The 17,260-nt window shown below is 40.5% G+C and overlaps 1 protein-coding gene across 1 annotated transcript; it reads left to right on the forward strand.

Moving 5' to 3' along the window:
- The first annotated feature begins 299 nt into the window (after positions 1–299).
- On the forward strand, positions 300–16,617 carry LOC100752458 (zinc finger protein 160). The gene is given in 5 exon segments (XM_035449503.1): positions 300–365; positions 5,721–5,847; positions 6,925–7,011; positions 7,014–7,049; positions 14,930–16,617. Coding segments are annotated over 5 exon segments (2,004 nt in total).
- Positions 16,618–17,260: the final 643 nt, after the last annotated feature.

Raw genomic sequence — 17,260 nt, forward strand, 5'->3', positions numbered from 1 at the left:
TAGGTCTTCATCTCCAAAGGGGAAATAAAGTGGTTATGTTCATCCAGAACATTATAATTTTACCATTTTGAGACATGGCCTGGAAATCACTCGCTTGTCCAGGCCTTGAGTTCACATCCTCTGACTTTAGTACTAGGACTGTATTTGTATACCACTAGGCTCATGCTTTTATTAATATTATTATTGTTGTTATTATTATTATTCAGGATGTAAGGGGTTTAATTAATCAAATCACTTTGCAAAGATGTAGTATACTTAATTTTATGCTTTTGGTATTCAGGACTGACTTCTAAACACTCATGTTACTCAAGGAAGAAGCTGGGAGAAGGAAGAAACAGAAAGAACCAGGAATGGCTGCCGTGCAGGTACAGTGAGCCACTGCCCCCCTCCAACACCCCCCCCATTGTTTCTCTGTTCCTTGAAGTGCTAGGTATGGAACCTGCTGGCCTGCACTGAGTGTAGACTGGACACTTCACTCATGTTTTCCCTTAGCCTCTGTTGTCTTCACTGGATTTCCTCTCCCAGTGATCCTGTAATATAGAACTTGGGAGCAGCCTTTGTGCTAAAGGCTGCCTAGTAAGGATTGACTAGGTGGACTAGGCCACTGTCTAAGTGCACTGTTAGCTCTCTAGATGTAACTAAAAGAAGCTACACTTGCAAGTCACATGCCAATGTGCATGCAGAGATACTTATTGATTTATGGGGGAAAGGAGACCTTTCTGTGAAATTACACTCTTCGTAGAACACTGCACTGCAGGTAATAATGTCAGTGGTCATTGTTTCCAAGAGAACATCTCAACAACTGAAAATGGAATAAGGGATGGAAGGTGTTGTATTTCACCAAGAAGATGGTAGGTTTTTTTCCCCCCCACTTGTTTTCTGTAACGTGAATTCATAAAAGACCCAGAGGCAGATATTGGGGTTCAAACTTCAAGCTGAAGGTCAAAAAAGCAAAGTAGGGAGTCACTAGCTCTTAACACTACCTCAGGCTGAATGGATTGATCCTGCTGCCTCTCCTCAGCGTGGCTGGGGAATCCTGAGACTGAATGTTTTTCTATCCTCAATGTGGCTAGAGAATGAATACCTGATACTGAGACCTTGCTCCTGTTTTATTTGCCTCTCATGAGTCCTGGGATTAACGGTGTGAGCTCTAATTCTCTTGTAGACTGATGAACTCTAATGTATCCCTGGGTGGCCTTGAACTCAGAGAGATCCACCTGACTTTATCTCCTGAATCCTAGGATTAGAGCTGTATGCTATAACCTTATGACCTCTTTAGCTTGTTGCTGACCTTGCTTCTTGAATCCTCAGGCAAGTTCAATAAATCATAAATGATTTATCACCCCAGTTTTCAGAGTGAGAGTATCTTCCTATGTAGCTCAGGCGGGGTTCCTGAGTGTGATAGTACAGGACTCGAAAAGCTATCATTATCTCTTTGTAGATGTGTTTTATGTACTTGCTCATGTGAGTATATGCTCATGCAGGCATGTGTATGTATGGGGGCATCTTGCTGAGTGGCTTACTACTTTTTTTTTTTTCTGATACAGTAGTTCTCGCAGAATCTGGAGTTCATTAACTGGTTAAGCTAGCTGGCCAACAAGCTCCATGGATCTGTCTCTCCACCAGTACAGCACTGCGTTTACAGGTGTACTCAGCTTTTACATGATGCTGGGATGCAAGCTCTGGTCCTCATGCTTCCCAGGCAGTACTGTACTCCCTGAGCTCTCCATATGAACCAGCCTGAGTGTGCAACAGTAGGGGGTTCTGTAAACACTCTGAGTACTTCATCCTGCAGACCCTGCTGTTGCCGTGGGACTCTTCTGAAGCTCACATTTGGTGTAAAAGTATTTATATTTTTCTCCTTTTTAAATTATTTATTCTTACTTCATGTACATTGGGATTTTGGCTCCATGCATGTCTGTGTGAGGATGCCAGGTCTTGCACTTAGGGAAAGGTTTGAGCTGCCGTGTGAGTGCTGGGACTTGAACCCAAGTCCTCTGGAAGAATAGTCAGTGCTCTTAACCTCTGAGCCATCTCTCCAGCCCTTTCATATATTTCAAGCATGGCAGCATTTGTGCTTGTAATAAAAAAAGTATGATTTTCCTCCTCTTAATAATAAATATTCAAGTATAAAACTTTGAATGCATAACTTGAACATGACTCATAAGTCTGGAAGCAGTCCTGAATTTTAGGAAATGAGATACAGCATTCTGTTCCTTGCCTATTCTTTTCTTCTTCCCATGTCTTAGACATCAGGAAACCACAGCACCATTTCTGGCAAGAGTTCATGTAGGAGTACTTTTTAGGATCTTTTATTTTATAGGTTTTCCTTTTAGGAAGGAAGTATAGCTTACTTCTTGTTTCTTTCTTTTTCTTTTTCTTTCTTTTTTTTTTTTCCTTTTTGGTTTTTCGAGACAGGGTTTCTCTGTGTAATGGTCATGGCTGTCCTGGAACTTGCCTTGTAGACCAAGCTGGCCTCGAACTCACAGAGATCCGCCAGCCTCTGCCTTCCAATCCCTGGGATTAAAGACGTGCACTACCATCAGCTGCCAGCTTACTCATTTCTTTTGTAACAGTATTTCACTCTGTTTCCTGGAACTCTATGTTGTCCAGACTGGCTTTGACCTTATCGTAAAACCTTTTGTCTCAACCTCCAGAGGTCTGGTTTTACAAGAGCAGGTTACCACCCCCAACTTTCCACAGTCTTGTGGGAAAATTCTGTAAACGAATATACGTACTTCTCACAGTCATCAGTGATATGTCTTCATTTTCCTCACTGAGGACCCACATTGTGATTGAACCAGGCTTTCTGATACATTGGTCTTCCAAATGGCCCTTCTAGACTTCAACCCTCTTAAATGGCTACTGTGTTGTCTCACCATCTCTGATTTCACTGCTAAAATCAACAGTGTTTGCATTTTTCATAGTCCACATATTGTTAAATCTGTGTATAACTGAGGGTGATTTCCAAAAGAAAAGCAGAGTCTTCTTTGTTGGAGTACACGTGTCATGAGACTGTGATGAGGAAATATAGTCCTGTTGTCTTCCACTCCTATGCTTACCTGGTTCTATGTCGTAACATCGCGTGCTAATGTTAGCAAATCAACCTCTGTGCTGTCCTCTCCATCACCTTGTGGATTTTCCTCTCACTGTGTAGTGATGATGGCTGCATACCTGGCTAGGCTCCTCTCTACTTTCTGCCTGCTGGGGAAAATGGTGATAAGATCATTGGAATGCTTGGATTTGTTTAATATATTTGTTTTCCCCCACATAGTTTTACTGCTGAGGAGTGAACACACAACCTTGTGCATTCTAGACATGCACTCTACCATTGAGCTGTACTTTCAGCTTTTTTTGTTTATAAAATGATTTTTATTGGCCAGGCATTGGTGGTGCATGCCTTTAATCCCAGTACTTAGAAGGCAGAGGCAGGTGGATCTCTATGAGTTCAAGGCCAGCCTGGTCTACAGAGGGAGTTCCAGGACAGGCTCCAAAACAATACAGAGAAACCTTGTCTCGAAAAACCAAAAAGAAAAAAAATATATTTTTATTGGGCTGGAGAGATAGAGATGACTCAAGAGGTAAAATTACTAGCTGCTCCTCCAGAGGACCTGTGTTGGATTTCTAGCACCTTCATGGATGCTCATCACCATCTCTAACTCTAGTGTCAAGGGATCTAGCACCCTCCTCCAGCCTCCTCAGGCACCAGGTATACATGTTCCCAAACATACATCCTAGCAAACATTGAAACATAAAATAATAAGCATAATATAGCACACTCCAGCCCTGAACTCAACGTGTAGTCCAGTATGGCCTTGAATTCGTAAAGATCCTCCTACCTCAGCCTTCAAAGTGTTGGGGTTACAAGGCTGTCCCAGGCAGTGAGATGACTTCTTGAAGTTCCATGGCTTCATCTCTGAAGACATTGGGTGTATCCAACATCTTTATCTACCACATGAATTGAGATGAACCTGTGGGATTTCCTTTTTGTTTTTGTTGTTGTTGTTGTTGTTGTTTCCTTTTATCAAATGGGAACCAAGTAGTATGTGACGATATTTTATTTGTGATCTAATAAATAAAGCTTGCCTGAATCAGAGTGTAGAGCTAATCCATTAGTTAGCCATTAGTTAGTCCAGGCCGTGTTGCCACACACCTTTAATCCCAGCAATTGGGAGGCAGAGGCAGATGGATTTCTGTGATTTCAAGGACACCCTAGGCTACACTAGTCTGATCCAGTCTCAGAGAGAAAACAGGCCGGGCAGTGATGGCTCACACCTTTAATCCCAGTACTTGGGAGTCACACACCTTTAATCCTAGCACTAAGGAGATGCAGACAGGAAGGGATATGGCTGGGGGAAGAGAGGGATGTAAGGCAGCAGGAGACAGTAGTGCGTTGCATTCAGTCAGGATTTGTAAGGACAGGACCGCAGATTTGGGCTGAGGATGCAGTAGAGGTAAGAACTAGTGGCTGGTTGCTCTGCCTCTGTGGTCTTCCAGTTTCTACCCTGTTAGCTGACTGGTTTTTTTTGTTGTTGTTGTTGTTTTGTTTTTTGTTTTGTTTTGTTTTGTTTTTGTTAAGACCAATTAGAATTCATGCTGCAGGTAGTTAGGAGGATTGGGTAAATGAGGATAAAAAAAAAGGCTTTAGAGGACAGAGGGACAGAGTGTGAGGTGAATAGAAGGGGCAGACCCTCTGTTGTCTTTTGTTTGTTTGTTTTTCTTCATATTATCTACAAATATGAGAAATGCATTGGGGCATGATACCATAATATCTCACAGCAAAGCAAAATAACACTAGGGTGATACAGTGTTGTTCAGGTGCATCTTAATGTAGGAACATAGGCGAGACAAGGTCAGTTTCTCTTTGTACATTCATTAAACAGAAAGCTTAGCCTAGCCCACGTGTGGGGTTTTCCTCATATACCAGACAAGTAATTCTGCAGCATCCCGCAGGCCAGTGTCAGCTAATTCAGTTGTTCTGACACTAAACAGCAAGAGGATGCAGCACCACAGACTGCATTCATCAAGGATCTATCTAGCTCCCTCCCCTGGTTTATGGCTCTTTTTCTAATGCAGCTAACAAAACTAAGGGAAACTCTTTACCCATTTATTATAACGGACATTCCACTAACTAGAGATGACCGGTTGGACAGAGAAGACAGAAACAGTGAGGTATGGGAGATGGGCTGTGACTTTCACCCCCCTCCTTGGGTAAGCCAAGCTTTATTACTTACCCCACAGCAGAATGTGGGGAAAGAATGTCAAATTCTGTGCTTTGAGGTTTTATGGACATTCCATCACTCACATACTATTTAATACGTTCATCATCGGTATTCACTTGAGCGTTCAACCCCTCTCCTCTCCATGGAGCATGGGGAGTAAGGCCTGAAGTTTGGACCTACTCCTGTCTTTGTTGTCTTGGGGCCCAGCAACCTTCCTGTAACTCAGGACCTCATTTCACCTTTCAGCATCACCCTAGGAGCCAAGTCCATCCTTATCACTCTGGAGATGCCAGGTGAACTATATGTCCGAGCTAGACAAAGACATTCAGTTTGTAAGCTCACAGCTTAGAGGTGGGTTCCTCTCTTCTCTTCTCTTCTCTTCTCTTCTCTTCTCTTCTCTTCTCTTCTCTTCTCTTCTCTTCTCTTCTCTTCTCTTCTTTCAACTCTTTGTAAAGATCCTAAATGTTCTCTTGGTAAAATGTGTTTGTTTCCTTTTAGGGACAGTTAACGTTCAGGGATGTGGCCATAGAATTCTCTCAGGAGGAGTGGGAATGCCTAGACCCTGCACAAAGGGCTTTGCACAGAGATGTTATGTTGGAGAACTACAGCAACCTCGTCTCCCTGGGTAAGGATGACTTTCTCAGAGAGTTGAGATATTTGTGGTGTAACTTTGCAGTTTTCCTTCCAGGCTTTGTGGAACCATGTGGCCTCTCTTCTTTTCTTCCTTCCTCTGTTCCTCTTCTTTCCCTCTCTGCATTGAGAATAGAACCCAAGACTTTTGCATTAGTGTGCACTCTGCCACTGGGCTATGTTCCTGGCCCTTATGGTAAATTTTGTTTGTGTTTTGGTGTGGGGGGTTGTATAATATAGTAGCCTTGAAGTGAAGTCCTATTTCCTCATGCTCCTTAGTTTAGGAATTACTGGCATATGTCACTATGCATGACTCATGGCACCTAGGTACATATTTAAAGTATCCAATGTCGGGTGTTGTTTGTCACCTGGGATATTCAAGGGAGGATAGCCATTCCGAGATGTAATTTTAGGCTGGCTCTCTGCAGGGAGGAACAGTTCCAGTGAACTGAACTTTGAACCTCTGTTCAAACGTGTATTGACTGTACACAAAGTTTGTGTTTGGGGTACAGCAAATTCCTCATACAAAGCCCCTTTGATCTATTTGGTATGTTCTCTGAAGGAAATCATTATACCCCTGTAACCTTTCTTCCTTAATCTGTACTGTTTGCAGTACCTAATAATGTAATACTTCATGTGTTTCTGCATAGTCTGGTGACCAAAGCCATGGAACAGATAGGTAACCCCTTTAGAAAAACAACTCTAAACTCTTAAGTCATAGAAAAAAGTCACTGTTCTCTACTGTGATTTTCCTTAAGGTCTGGGTACTTTCAACAAACACTAGTACATTCTACTCTTGCCCTAAATATACATTCTATGCTTTCCCTAGATTCAAATGACTCTACTAGATTCCCACTATATGCAATTCTTTGCTTTCTCTCTCTGAGCATTTGATTCACTGGTTATTGGTAGATAATGAGGTATCTGTCCAATAAACTCCCAGAAGGAGTCTGGCAGTAAAGACTTTCTGAAGTATTTTTGTAGATTCATGTGAAGCATGATCTCTTCTCCCATTAGCATAGAGATTCTCCACAAGTGTCAGTAGATGGTCTTACTGTTTTTTTATAAACAGGAGTAACACTTCCTTATGTGAATGTTATGTCTATGTTGGACCAAGAGAAAGGGCCCTGGGCTGTGCAGAGTGAATCAATAATAACCAACCACATGGACAGGAGCAGATCAGAGCTGTCAGTGCAGGTTAGCTCTCTGGGCAAAGTGGAAGCTTCACCACTGCATAATGGCAAGCACAAGGATTCTGTGGCAAATAAAAGTCTGTCACTATTCTTTCCAGGTACAAAACTTTAGCCATTAGCTCTTGTGGTATCCAGGTAGGTTTTTTTGTTTTTGTTTTTGTTTTTTTAAAACCTTATTTCTTATTTGTGTATTTGATGTAGGATTTCATGCTTATCTGAAACTCACCATGTAGCCCAGGCAGTCCATAAACTCTTGGAAAGAATCTGCTTCAGCTTTCTGAGTGCTAGGGTTAGATGCATGAGGTACTGGTGATGGACAGTTAATTAAGTTTTGACAAAGGTGCTGTAATTCAGATACACTTTGTGTTCAGACCAAAAGGTTCAGGGTGAAAGATTTGGCTCTCCTGTGGCGATGAAAAGTGTTTCAGATCATTCTGTGAAGGAGGAGGAGGATGGGTGGAAAGGTATATCCCTGCAGACCAGGCTGGCAAGGAACTCTCAGGTCTCCTGCCTCGGCCTGAAAAGTGATGAGATTACATGTTTGGTCCTCCATGCTTGCCTGGCGTAGGACTTTGAAGAGGTGAATCTAGTTGGAAGTAAGTGACGCTGAACATAATGCTGTATTAGTAAGATGGGGCTGTTAGGAAATAATTAGGCTATGTTGGGCCTGATGGTGCATTCGTTAATTGTAGCACTTGAGAGGAAGAGGCAGGTGGGTCTTTATGAGTTTGAGACCAGCTTGATCTACATAAATGATTTCCAAGCCCTTCAGAACTATGTAGTGAGACTCTGTCCCGATGAAAATAAAAACCAGAACATAAAATAATTAGGCTAACAAAACAACATGTGAAAGTTCCCTGCTTGGCTCATTTTGTCCAGTAAAATAGTGGCTGATAGATATTCTTGCAATTAGAACTTCCTTTTTCTGAAGGACAATAAAAACTCATAACAACAAAAAGAGTCAACTGGTGAAGCACACACACAGGTTCATTAATAACTTTAGCTGCTAAAAATAACACTGCTAATAGTACAAGCATCCCACGTAACGAGAGCATTCAAGTTCCAGCCTTGATGCTCTCTCGGATTCCAGGCTAGGGGCTATGCAGCAGCTGGGTTGGGTTTTTCTAAAAGGAGTCTGAGGGCGAAATGGAAATAAATAGGCTCACATACATATTCCTCTCATGGCTCTTTGTTCTTCAAAACTGGAGGCCTCCCCAAAAAGTTCTCTCTCCAAAGCTCTCTTTATGATTTCTCCTTAAAAGTTCTCTCTAATAATTTTCCCTTTAAAAGCTCTCTCTTAAAGTTCTCCTTAAAAATTCTCTAAAAGTTCTTTCTAAAAAGTCTCCAAAGGTTCCTTCTTCTAAAAGTTCTCCTGAGGTCTCCGGTGTCCCACAAGTCTTCTAGTTTTTATATCTACAGGCACACTTAAGAACTCTCTCACAATAGGACTTGCATATCTTTCAGAGCAAGGAAGGCAGGTAGGACCTTGAGAAAAGCAGGTGCCTCACAGGACATGACTTGCAAAACATCCTGACAAACTTAAGCCTCAGAGAGGGACGTGACTTGCAACTTGTGCTATTAACTGTTAAATGGGGCTTCTCAGTGTGCCAAATCAAAGGGGAAAACTAAGGCTATGTATGTATTGTGAGATCAGGAGGCTCCAGCTCTTACTGCTGACTCCCCTGTGAGAAGGAATTTCCTTTCTCTGGGGCCAATCTGAGAATACAAATCACCCAGGATATATTCTACACACAGCCCAATTTGTAGTAACAAATATTCTGGAGTTGATGCCTTGAATATTAATTGCTACTTCAGTAATAAAGAATAAAGGTTCCCAACACCCATGAATACAATCCTCAGTATTCTAGATCTACACACAGAAACTCAGCTGCCGGATGATCCAGTAACAGCATCTGTTTTGTTTCCTGTGTCCTAGTGTGCTCCTTCTTCTGTACTTAGCACGGTCATCATTGTGAAACCTCCCATGACTGCCCAAGAAGAACCTCGGTGCTGTGATCTCAGTGAACAGGCCTTTGTTACTTAGTGTCAGGTGTTTCCCTCTGAGTATGGAGTAGGAATTGTATGCCAGATATCCAACAGTGAATTACTAGCCAAAACGTAAAACCTGAAACAAGACTCCATGAAAACAGCCCACTTAAAAAATGGGGATGGGCTTTGATCTGTGTGTGTGGCGGGCAATGAGGTGGTGCTTATGCCCAGGGCCTCGCTGAGCTAGAATTGTACCAGGTTCCCACCCCACTAGAGATGTAGGTATTCTTTTCATTCTACTTATTTTTTTTTTTGAGATGAGTATTACACAGGCCACTCAGAAGCCTCAGTAGATGGATTAGAGGTACACATCGCCATGCCCAACTTTAATGGGCATTTACTGAACTTCCAAGGCCAAGGCCTGTAGGAAACTTTTCTCTCTGTGAACTAAAATCTTTCAATGGTACCCTCCAGTTCTGTCCACTTTGCCATGAATTGCAGGAATTCATTCTTTTGGGATCATATTCTTCATTGTGGTTATCTACTTATTTTATTTTTCCATTGAATGTGATGTCATACCTATGTGTTTCTCCATTCACTTATATGTAAATTTTACCTCAATTCATCTAGAAGCACAGAACAGGGAATCACCAGTGGGTAGAGGATATTAGTGAGCTACTGGTCAGTCAGACCAGTGTTTTAATAAAAGAACAGGGGCAATGGTTACAATTTTGAAGTGATGGGTGTGATCATGTTTCAGCCTTGTCACTGTTACACACACATATACAACATGTCAAAATACGTTTCAGTCTTTGTTATCACTTTGTTTTATACATACATATGTATATACTTAAATCACTTTATAATGTAATCATTTATGTAGTCATACTTTTCCTTAGACTGCCAGCCTGCAAATAATTACACAGAGACTTGTTAATCATGAAAGTCTGACTTAGCTTGCACTTTTCCCCACCTACCTCTTATAAATTAAATCAACCTGTTTCTATTAATGTGCATTCTGTCACGCGGCTCAGTTACCTCTGCTCTGTACCATATGTCTGACTTATCCAGAATCTTGCTGGTGGCACCCACCCCACTGTCCTTCTCACAGTTCCATCTCATTCCTCAGAAGTCCCGACTATTCTCCCTGCCTATTTGCCATTAAGCTCCTTATTAAACCAATCACAGTGACACATACTCACACAGTATCAGCAAATATTCCACAAGATCTCCCCCTTTTATCTAATAAACAGGTAAGGGTTTAACTCTAACTCAGTAAATATATAACAATTAAATAAGAACAATTCATGGATGAGAATTACATTCACAATGTACAGTTCATATGTATTTGGCAAATTTAGAGAAAATAGTATCTATCCTGTCTTAGTTATCCAAAGTTTTATAGCTCAACCATTTTCTATCATAACTTGTATTACCATCCTAAAAATACCTTTTTAGACCTTAAAAAATTTTCTTAAACAACTTAAGCTTTTATATGTCTGAACCATATAAACTTTCCATCCCTTATGTAGCATTTTTCCTGAATTTGGTAAAAAGGTCTACCATGAAACTATAACTATCTTCAACTCAATCAGAGACCCGAGAAGGATATATTATCTGAGTAAACAGGAAGTATAACAACTTCCCAAACTATAGAGATGACAGAGTCATCTGGCTGCTTAGACAGACACCCAAAGTTTCTCTGCAACACTGGCACATCCTTCTTTGGCCTATAGGACCAGAATGTCTGACAGACTTTTCTGTGAAGCAGGAAGTTTTGAAGGACTGTCCTACGTTGTTTTGCTGAAGTTTAGCAGTCACCTTCTTTATGTCCTGTTTGTACACTTTGGATGGTATACTCTTAGTAGTCATTTTAAAATGCTCTGCATAGGTACAATACCTTAAACAGGAGTAACAGCATATATACACACTATGTTAAAACAAAAAACACCTTAAATTTGTATAAATATAAAAAGTCCTTACCAAGGTAAAATGTGAGATTAATAGTTGCTTTTTTTTCAATTTAGAAGTAGATTTAATGGTCTAATCTTTTATTCTCTCATTCCTATATCCTCCTTACTTCCTTTCAGAAAGAGATCCCTGAATCATTTAGTTTTTTCCTCAGCCTTGACCAATAACAACTTGAGCCAACCCCCTAAACAATGACAAACATCCATAATCCACCCACCAACCAAAACTACCCATCCCATCTCTTGGAATGTGAGTATCATGCTATCTAGACTGCTTCCTGTTGTCTGGAGGGGACAGCATCTTTAGTGGACCTTGAGAAAATTAACAGGCAAGTTCTGGAAGAGCTAGCTTGTATTATTTTTTTGCTTAGTCTCTGTGATGGGAAAGTGTAGAGCTTATCTGAAGTCTTGGCTGGAGTAGTCTGTGAGGCTGGACCATGGCAGTTAGCAGCTTTGAAGTATTCCAGATGCAGAATTTTGAAGAAACTGCAGTAGATGTATTCTGAGGGACTGGGCCAACTGGGCTACTTGTCTTTATTGGTGTGTGGTCCTTTTTTACTGAAAACACACACACACACACACACACACACACACACACACAGACACACACACACACACACACACACACACACACACACACACACACACACACACACACACACACACACACACACACACACACACACACACACACACACACACACACAGACACACACACACACACACACACACACACACACACACACACACACACACACACACACACACAACACACACACACACACACACACACACACACACACACACACACACACACACAGACACACACACACACACAACACACACACACACACACACACACACACACACACACAACACACACACACACACACACACACACACACACACACACACACACACACACACACACACACACACACACACACACACACACACACACACACACACACACACACACACACAACACACACACACACACACAACACACACACACACACACACACACACACACACATACACACACACACATACACACACACACACACACACAGACACACACACACACACACACACACACACACACACACATATGGAGAGAGAGAGGATTCTGTAGCCAGCAAGAATTATTGTGTCTCATCCAGTCTCAGATCTGTTCCCATGTAGAGCAATCAGTATATACATCACCTATCTTGTAGTTTTTCTTTTTTTCCCCTTCATTTTTATAGCCAAGGTTTTCAGGAAGTCTCCCCCAAACAAATCTTGTCTTCATTAATTTTGATTGGATTCAATGCTTTTGGTTTCCTGTGGAAACAAAGGCATAACCTCTCCCAAGTGAAACACATTTCCTCATTTCCATTCTGAAGTTATAGCATTTTTAAAAACATGTTTATTTAATATCAGTTTTTTTCAATCCATTGTTTCTCAGCACTGTTTGTCTTTTGCTCATCAGCATTCAAAAACTTTAAAATCAATGAAGCAACATAAAGGATCCAGGTGTCCTATGTATTTCCCATCCTTACATGGCTTTTTTAAAAATTACTCTTTCTTTAAAGACTATTATTTATAAATGATTGATTGATTGATTTTGTTGTGACTTCTGTAACCATTGTTTTTCTTACTTTAGCACCTAACCACATTTTCAAGAACACTGCAACCTGCTCACAGGTTTTCTTGGCCTGGACGGGACTTCTCTGATTGCATGAGCCAAACCTTAACCCTCTATGCTCTCTACTCCCTGGCTAGCAGCTGGTTCTGCATTCATTTGCCTAAATATCCCAGGTGCTGCTAATCATCCCAGCTCTGGAAAGTTGCTGAGACTGAGTTGCAGCAGGTGTTTTTACCTAGCCTGCTGACTGGTCAAGTGCTCTGCTCTACAACAGGGCCTTTTAAAGGAGCCATGCCTATGCACGCTGTTAGAAGTGAGCCTACCCAAGAGACTGGTTACAAGAAAACCACATTTGGAACTTCTTTTCTCATCGTTCTCAGTCCCTATGTGGGTTTACATGATGGAAGTTTGGCGCTAAATGTAGCAAGCTTTCTTGTCAGACTGTCTTTGAAATGCCAGCCTGCAAATAATGCCCTGGAGACTTACATTACTTATGAAAGCTTGGCCTTAGCTTAGGCTTTTCCCCAACTAGCTCTTATACCTCAAATTAGCTTCTCTCTTTTAATCTACATTCTGTCACGTGGCTTTGTTACCTGTGCTCTGTACCATGTGTCTGACTTCTTCAGAGTCTCACTATTACCCCCTCTTCTTCCCAGAGTTCTCTTTCTCCCCAGTAGTCCCACCTATCCTCTCCTGCTTAGCTGTTGGCCATTCAGCAATTTATTAAGCCAATGACAGTGCCACATCTTCACATAGTATAAACACATACTCTGCAGCACATTGACACATTACTTATCTAAATTAGGGAGAGACAGCAAACACACCATACATGTTCATGTTGTGCCTTGACCATGCTCACTCTCTGTTCTTTACTGTGTCATCTTTTTCTCCTTCCCCTTCTCTGGGAGACCCTCTTCTTCATACTTTTTTGGTTCAGGCTTTTAGAAAAATTTCCACATATTAGACAAAATGTCTTGTATTTGTTCTTGTGTTTGGTTTATTTTGCTTAACACAATGCTCTCCTGTTCTTATCTTTCTTTCATTTTGTATTATTTCTACACTAGAAAGCCCTGTTTATTCTTAATAGGAAAGTGTTTATTATTTTACAATATATGTCATTTTAGTTTTAATCTGTATTATATTTTAATTGTGTCTGTGTGTGTATTCACATGAGTTCAGGTGCCTGCAGGTTCCAGATATAAGTGTTGGATCCCCCTGGAGCTGGCTTTATAGGTGGTTGTGAATTGTCCAGTGTGAGTGCTGGGAACTCAGCTCAGCTCCTCTGCAACAGTAGCACATACTCTTAACCACTAACCATCTCTCTAGCTCCTTCATTTAGCAACTTATGAGCCTCTGTATTCATGGTTTGCCTGTTTGGTTTATCATGGAATTCTAGAATTATTTGATAATATTTACCAGGACCTACAAGTGATTGTTTTTTGTGTGTGCTGGGAAGTGTAACTGGCATGTACTGCTTGTTAATTTTTGAAAAATGCCTGTTATAAGTGGAGCTAAATAAGTTTATAAGTGGTCATTGCATTGTTTTTGCTGATACTGTTTTTGTGAATTGTTCCTCTCGTTTTGCTATTGTTTCCCATTCAGAATTGCCACTTACTTAGTTCACTGTAAATTAACTGCTGTGACCTTTAAAAATTTTTATGGTATTTTCTTGTGTACTTATACTGAATACACTGTTAATCCTTCAGTTGAAGTACAGTCATATAATTTTTGGCAGTTAGTATACATCTTTAGGCCATGGTAGAAAAATAGTTTTCTTCTGATTCATCTAATTTTACTCAATGTGAATAATTTGGTCAGGGGTTATTTGAAATGATGACTCCTGATTATTTAAATCACATATGATTAGCTGCTCTTAATTATATAATCACTCATTTTATGATGCTTTCATTATCTTTTGTTTCTAAACATTGATGTTAACTCAATAAATGTTTTTTCTCCTTTAGTTTTCTTTCAGTGTGGAATATTTGTTTTAATTAATCAGAAATCTTTTATATCTTCTAGTCAACTCTCCTGAACGTAGAATTAAAGATTTACCACCAAAAGCAAGTGGCGATTCAGGAGAAACAAACCAGACAATGATGTCAGAAAGATGTAAAAGCAGTGTCACCGAGGCCTTTTCCTTCAGAGGAATCCAGGAGAATCTACAGAATTTTGAGTTTCAGTGGAAAGATAGTGAAAGGAGTTATAAATCCACCCATAGAAAACATCAAGTTAGTAGAAAGAAGATGGGAAAATGCCTTAGGAACATACTTGAACTACAGTCATTTCCATCGGCAGAGAATATTAATGATAATGAAGTTAAGTCTGTCACCGGTGCTTCTTCAATTTTGTTGTCTCGTCAAATCCTTCAGACTTGTGTCAGAGCACAGGTTATTGACGAATATGAGGATGATGGTTATTGTTCACTACTTAAGAAAAGACAAAAAGCACTTATTAAGGAAAAACCTTATCAATGTAAAGAGTGTGGCAAGGTATTCAGTTACAGTTCTTCTCTGGCACATCATCGGCAAATTCACACTGGAGAGAAACTTTACAAATGTGTTGAATGTGGGAAGGCGTTTTTTCGACGTTCTTATCTTTTGGTACATGAGAGGCATCATACTGGTGCAAAACCCTACAAATGTAATGAATGTGGCAAGGTGTTCACTCAGAATTCACACCTCACAAGTCATCAGAGAATTCACACTGGTGAGAAACCATACAAGTGTAATGAATGCGGCAAAGCCTTTAGTGTCCGTTCAAACCTAACTAATCATCAGGTGATTCATACTGGAGAAAAACCATACAAATGTAATGAATGTGGCAAGGTCTTCAGTCAAACTTCAAGCCTTGCAATTCATCGGAGAACGCACACTGGAGAGAAACCTTACAAGTGCAATGAGTGTGGAAAAGTCTTTAGCTCACATTCAAACCTAAATACCCATCAGGTAATTCATACTGGAGAAAAACCCTACAAATGTTCAGAATGTGGCAAGGTCTTTACTCAAAATTCACATCTGGCAAATCATTGGAGAACACATACTGGAGAGAAGCCTTATAAGTGTAACGAGTGTGGAAAGGCCTTTAGTGTGTATTCTAGCCTCACTACCCATCAGGCAATCCATACCGGAGAAAAACCTTACAAGTGTGATGAATGTGGCAAGGTCTTTACTCAGAATTCACATCTTGCAAGTCATCGTGGAGTCCACAGTGGGGAGAAGCCTTACAAGTGTGAAGAATGTGGCAAAGTCTTCAGTCAGACTTCAAATCTTGCAAGACATTGGAGGATTCATACGGGAGAGAAGCCTTACAAATGCAATGAATGTGGCAAAGCCTTTAGTGTGCGTTCAAGTCTAACTTCCCATCTGGTAATACATACTGGAGAAAAACCATATAAATGTAATGAATGTGGCAAAGTCTTCAGTCAAACATCAAGTCTTGCGATTCATCAGAGAATTCACACTGGAGAGAAACCTTACAGGTGCAATGAGTGTGGAAAAGCCTTTAATTCACATTCAAACCTTAATACCCATCAGGTAATCCATAGTGGCCAAAAACCTTATAAATGTCTGGAATGTGGCAAAGTGTTTACTCAAAATTCACACCTGGCAAATCATCGGAGAACCCATACAGGAGAGAAACCTTACAAGTGCGACAAGTGTGGCAAAGCCTTCAGTGTGTACTCAACTCTGACTACTCACCATGCCATCCATACTGGAGAAAAACCTTACAAGTGCAATGAATGTGGCAAAGTCTTCACTCAGAATTCACACCTAGCAAATCACCGTAGGACTCACACTGGAGAGAAACCTTACACGTGTGATAAGTGTGGTAAAGCCTTTAGTGTACGTTCAAGCTTGACTACCCATCAGGCTATCCACACTGGAGAAAAACCTTACACGTGCACTGACTGTGGCAAAGTCTTTAGTCGAAGTTCCAACCTTGCAAGTCATCGGAGACGTCATATCGGCCAGAAGAATAAATGACTATAGCAAGGTCTTCAGCCACAATTCATTTGTATAATATTCAGGAATTCAGTCTTAAGAAAATACTAGTACCAGTAATGATAGAAACACATCCATGAATGGTTCAAGTACCTCGCTGGATGGGGTGGTATGCATGGAAAGCACACAGTTGTCAGGCTGTTTTGGGAGTATCACTAGCCTGGGAATTATAGGAAGAACTTGACCTAAATTTTAAAAAGTCGAGCCTTTGTAGGCATATATTAAGAAGCCATTTCATACATGTAGAGCAGATGTTTTAGTAATGACTCCCACATCTAGAAATGCCAGAATACACATTGTTGATGAAATCATCCAGTTGGCACTTAAACTGAGGAAGTTTAATAATGACCATTACTTTGGAATGTTTATTGAAGGAATAACTTTCATCTTCCATAGCTAATCTTTGATGTTTTAGTAATTGTTGATTACAGAACAATTAAAGTCAAAATAAGCTAAAATATTTTATATATGTATATACACACAGATATATGCATATATATATGCACCAACATTATTTTCATATACCTGCTTCCATTCAGGTTATAAATTATTCATTTTGTTGTGTTTTCTTTCGATATCTGCTTTGCCATTTATGATTGTAGGCGTCAACTTTCTATTGATATAA

This window comes from Cricetulus griseus, chromosome 9 (genome assembly GCF_003668045.3).
Source record: "Cricetulus griseus strain 17A/GY chromosome 9, alternate assembly CriGri-PICRH-1.0, whole genome shotgun sequence".
Lineage (NCBI taxonomy): Eukaryota > Metazoa > Chordata > Mammalia > Rodentia > Cricetidae > Cricetulus > Cricetulus griseus.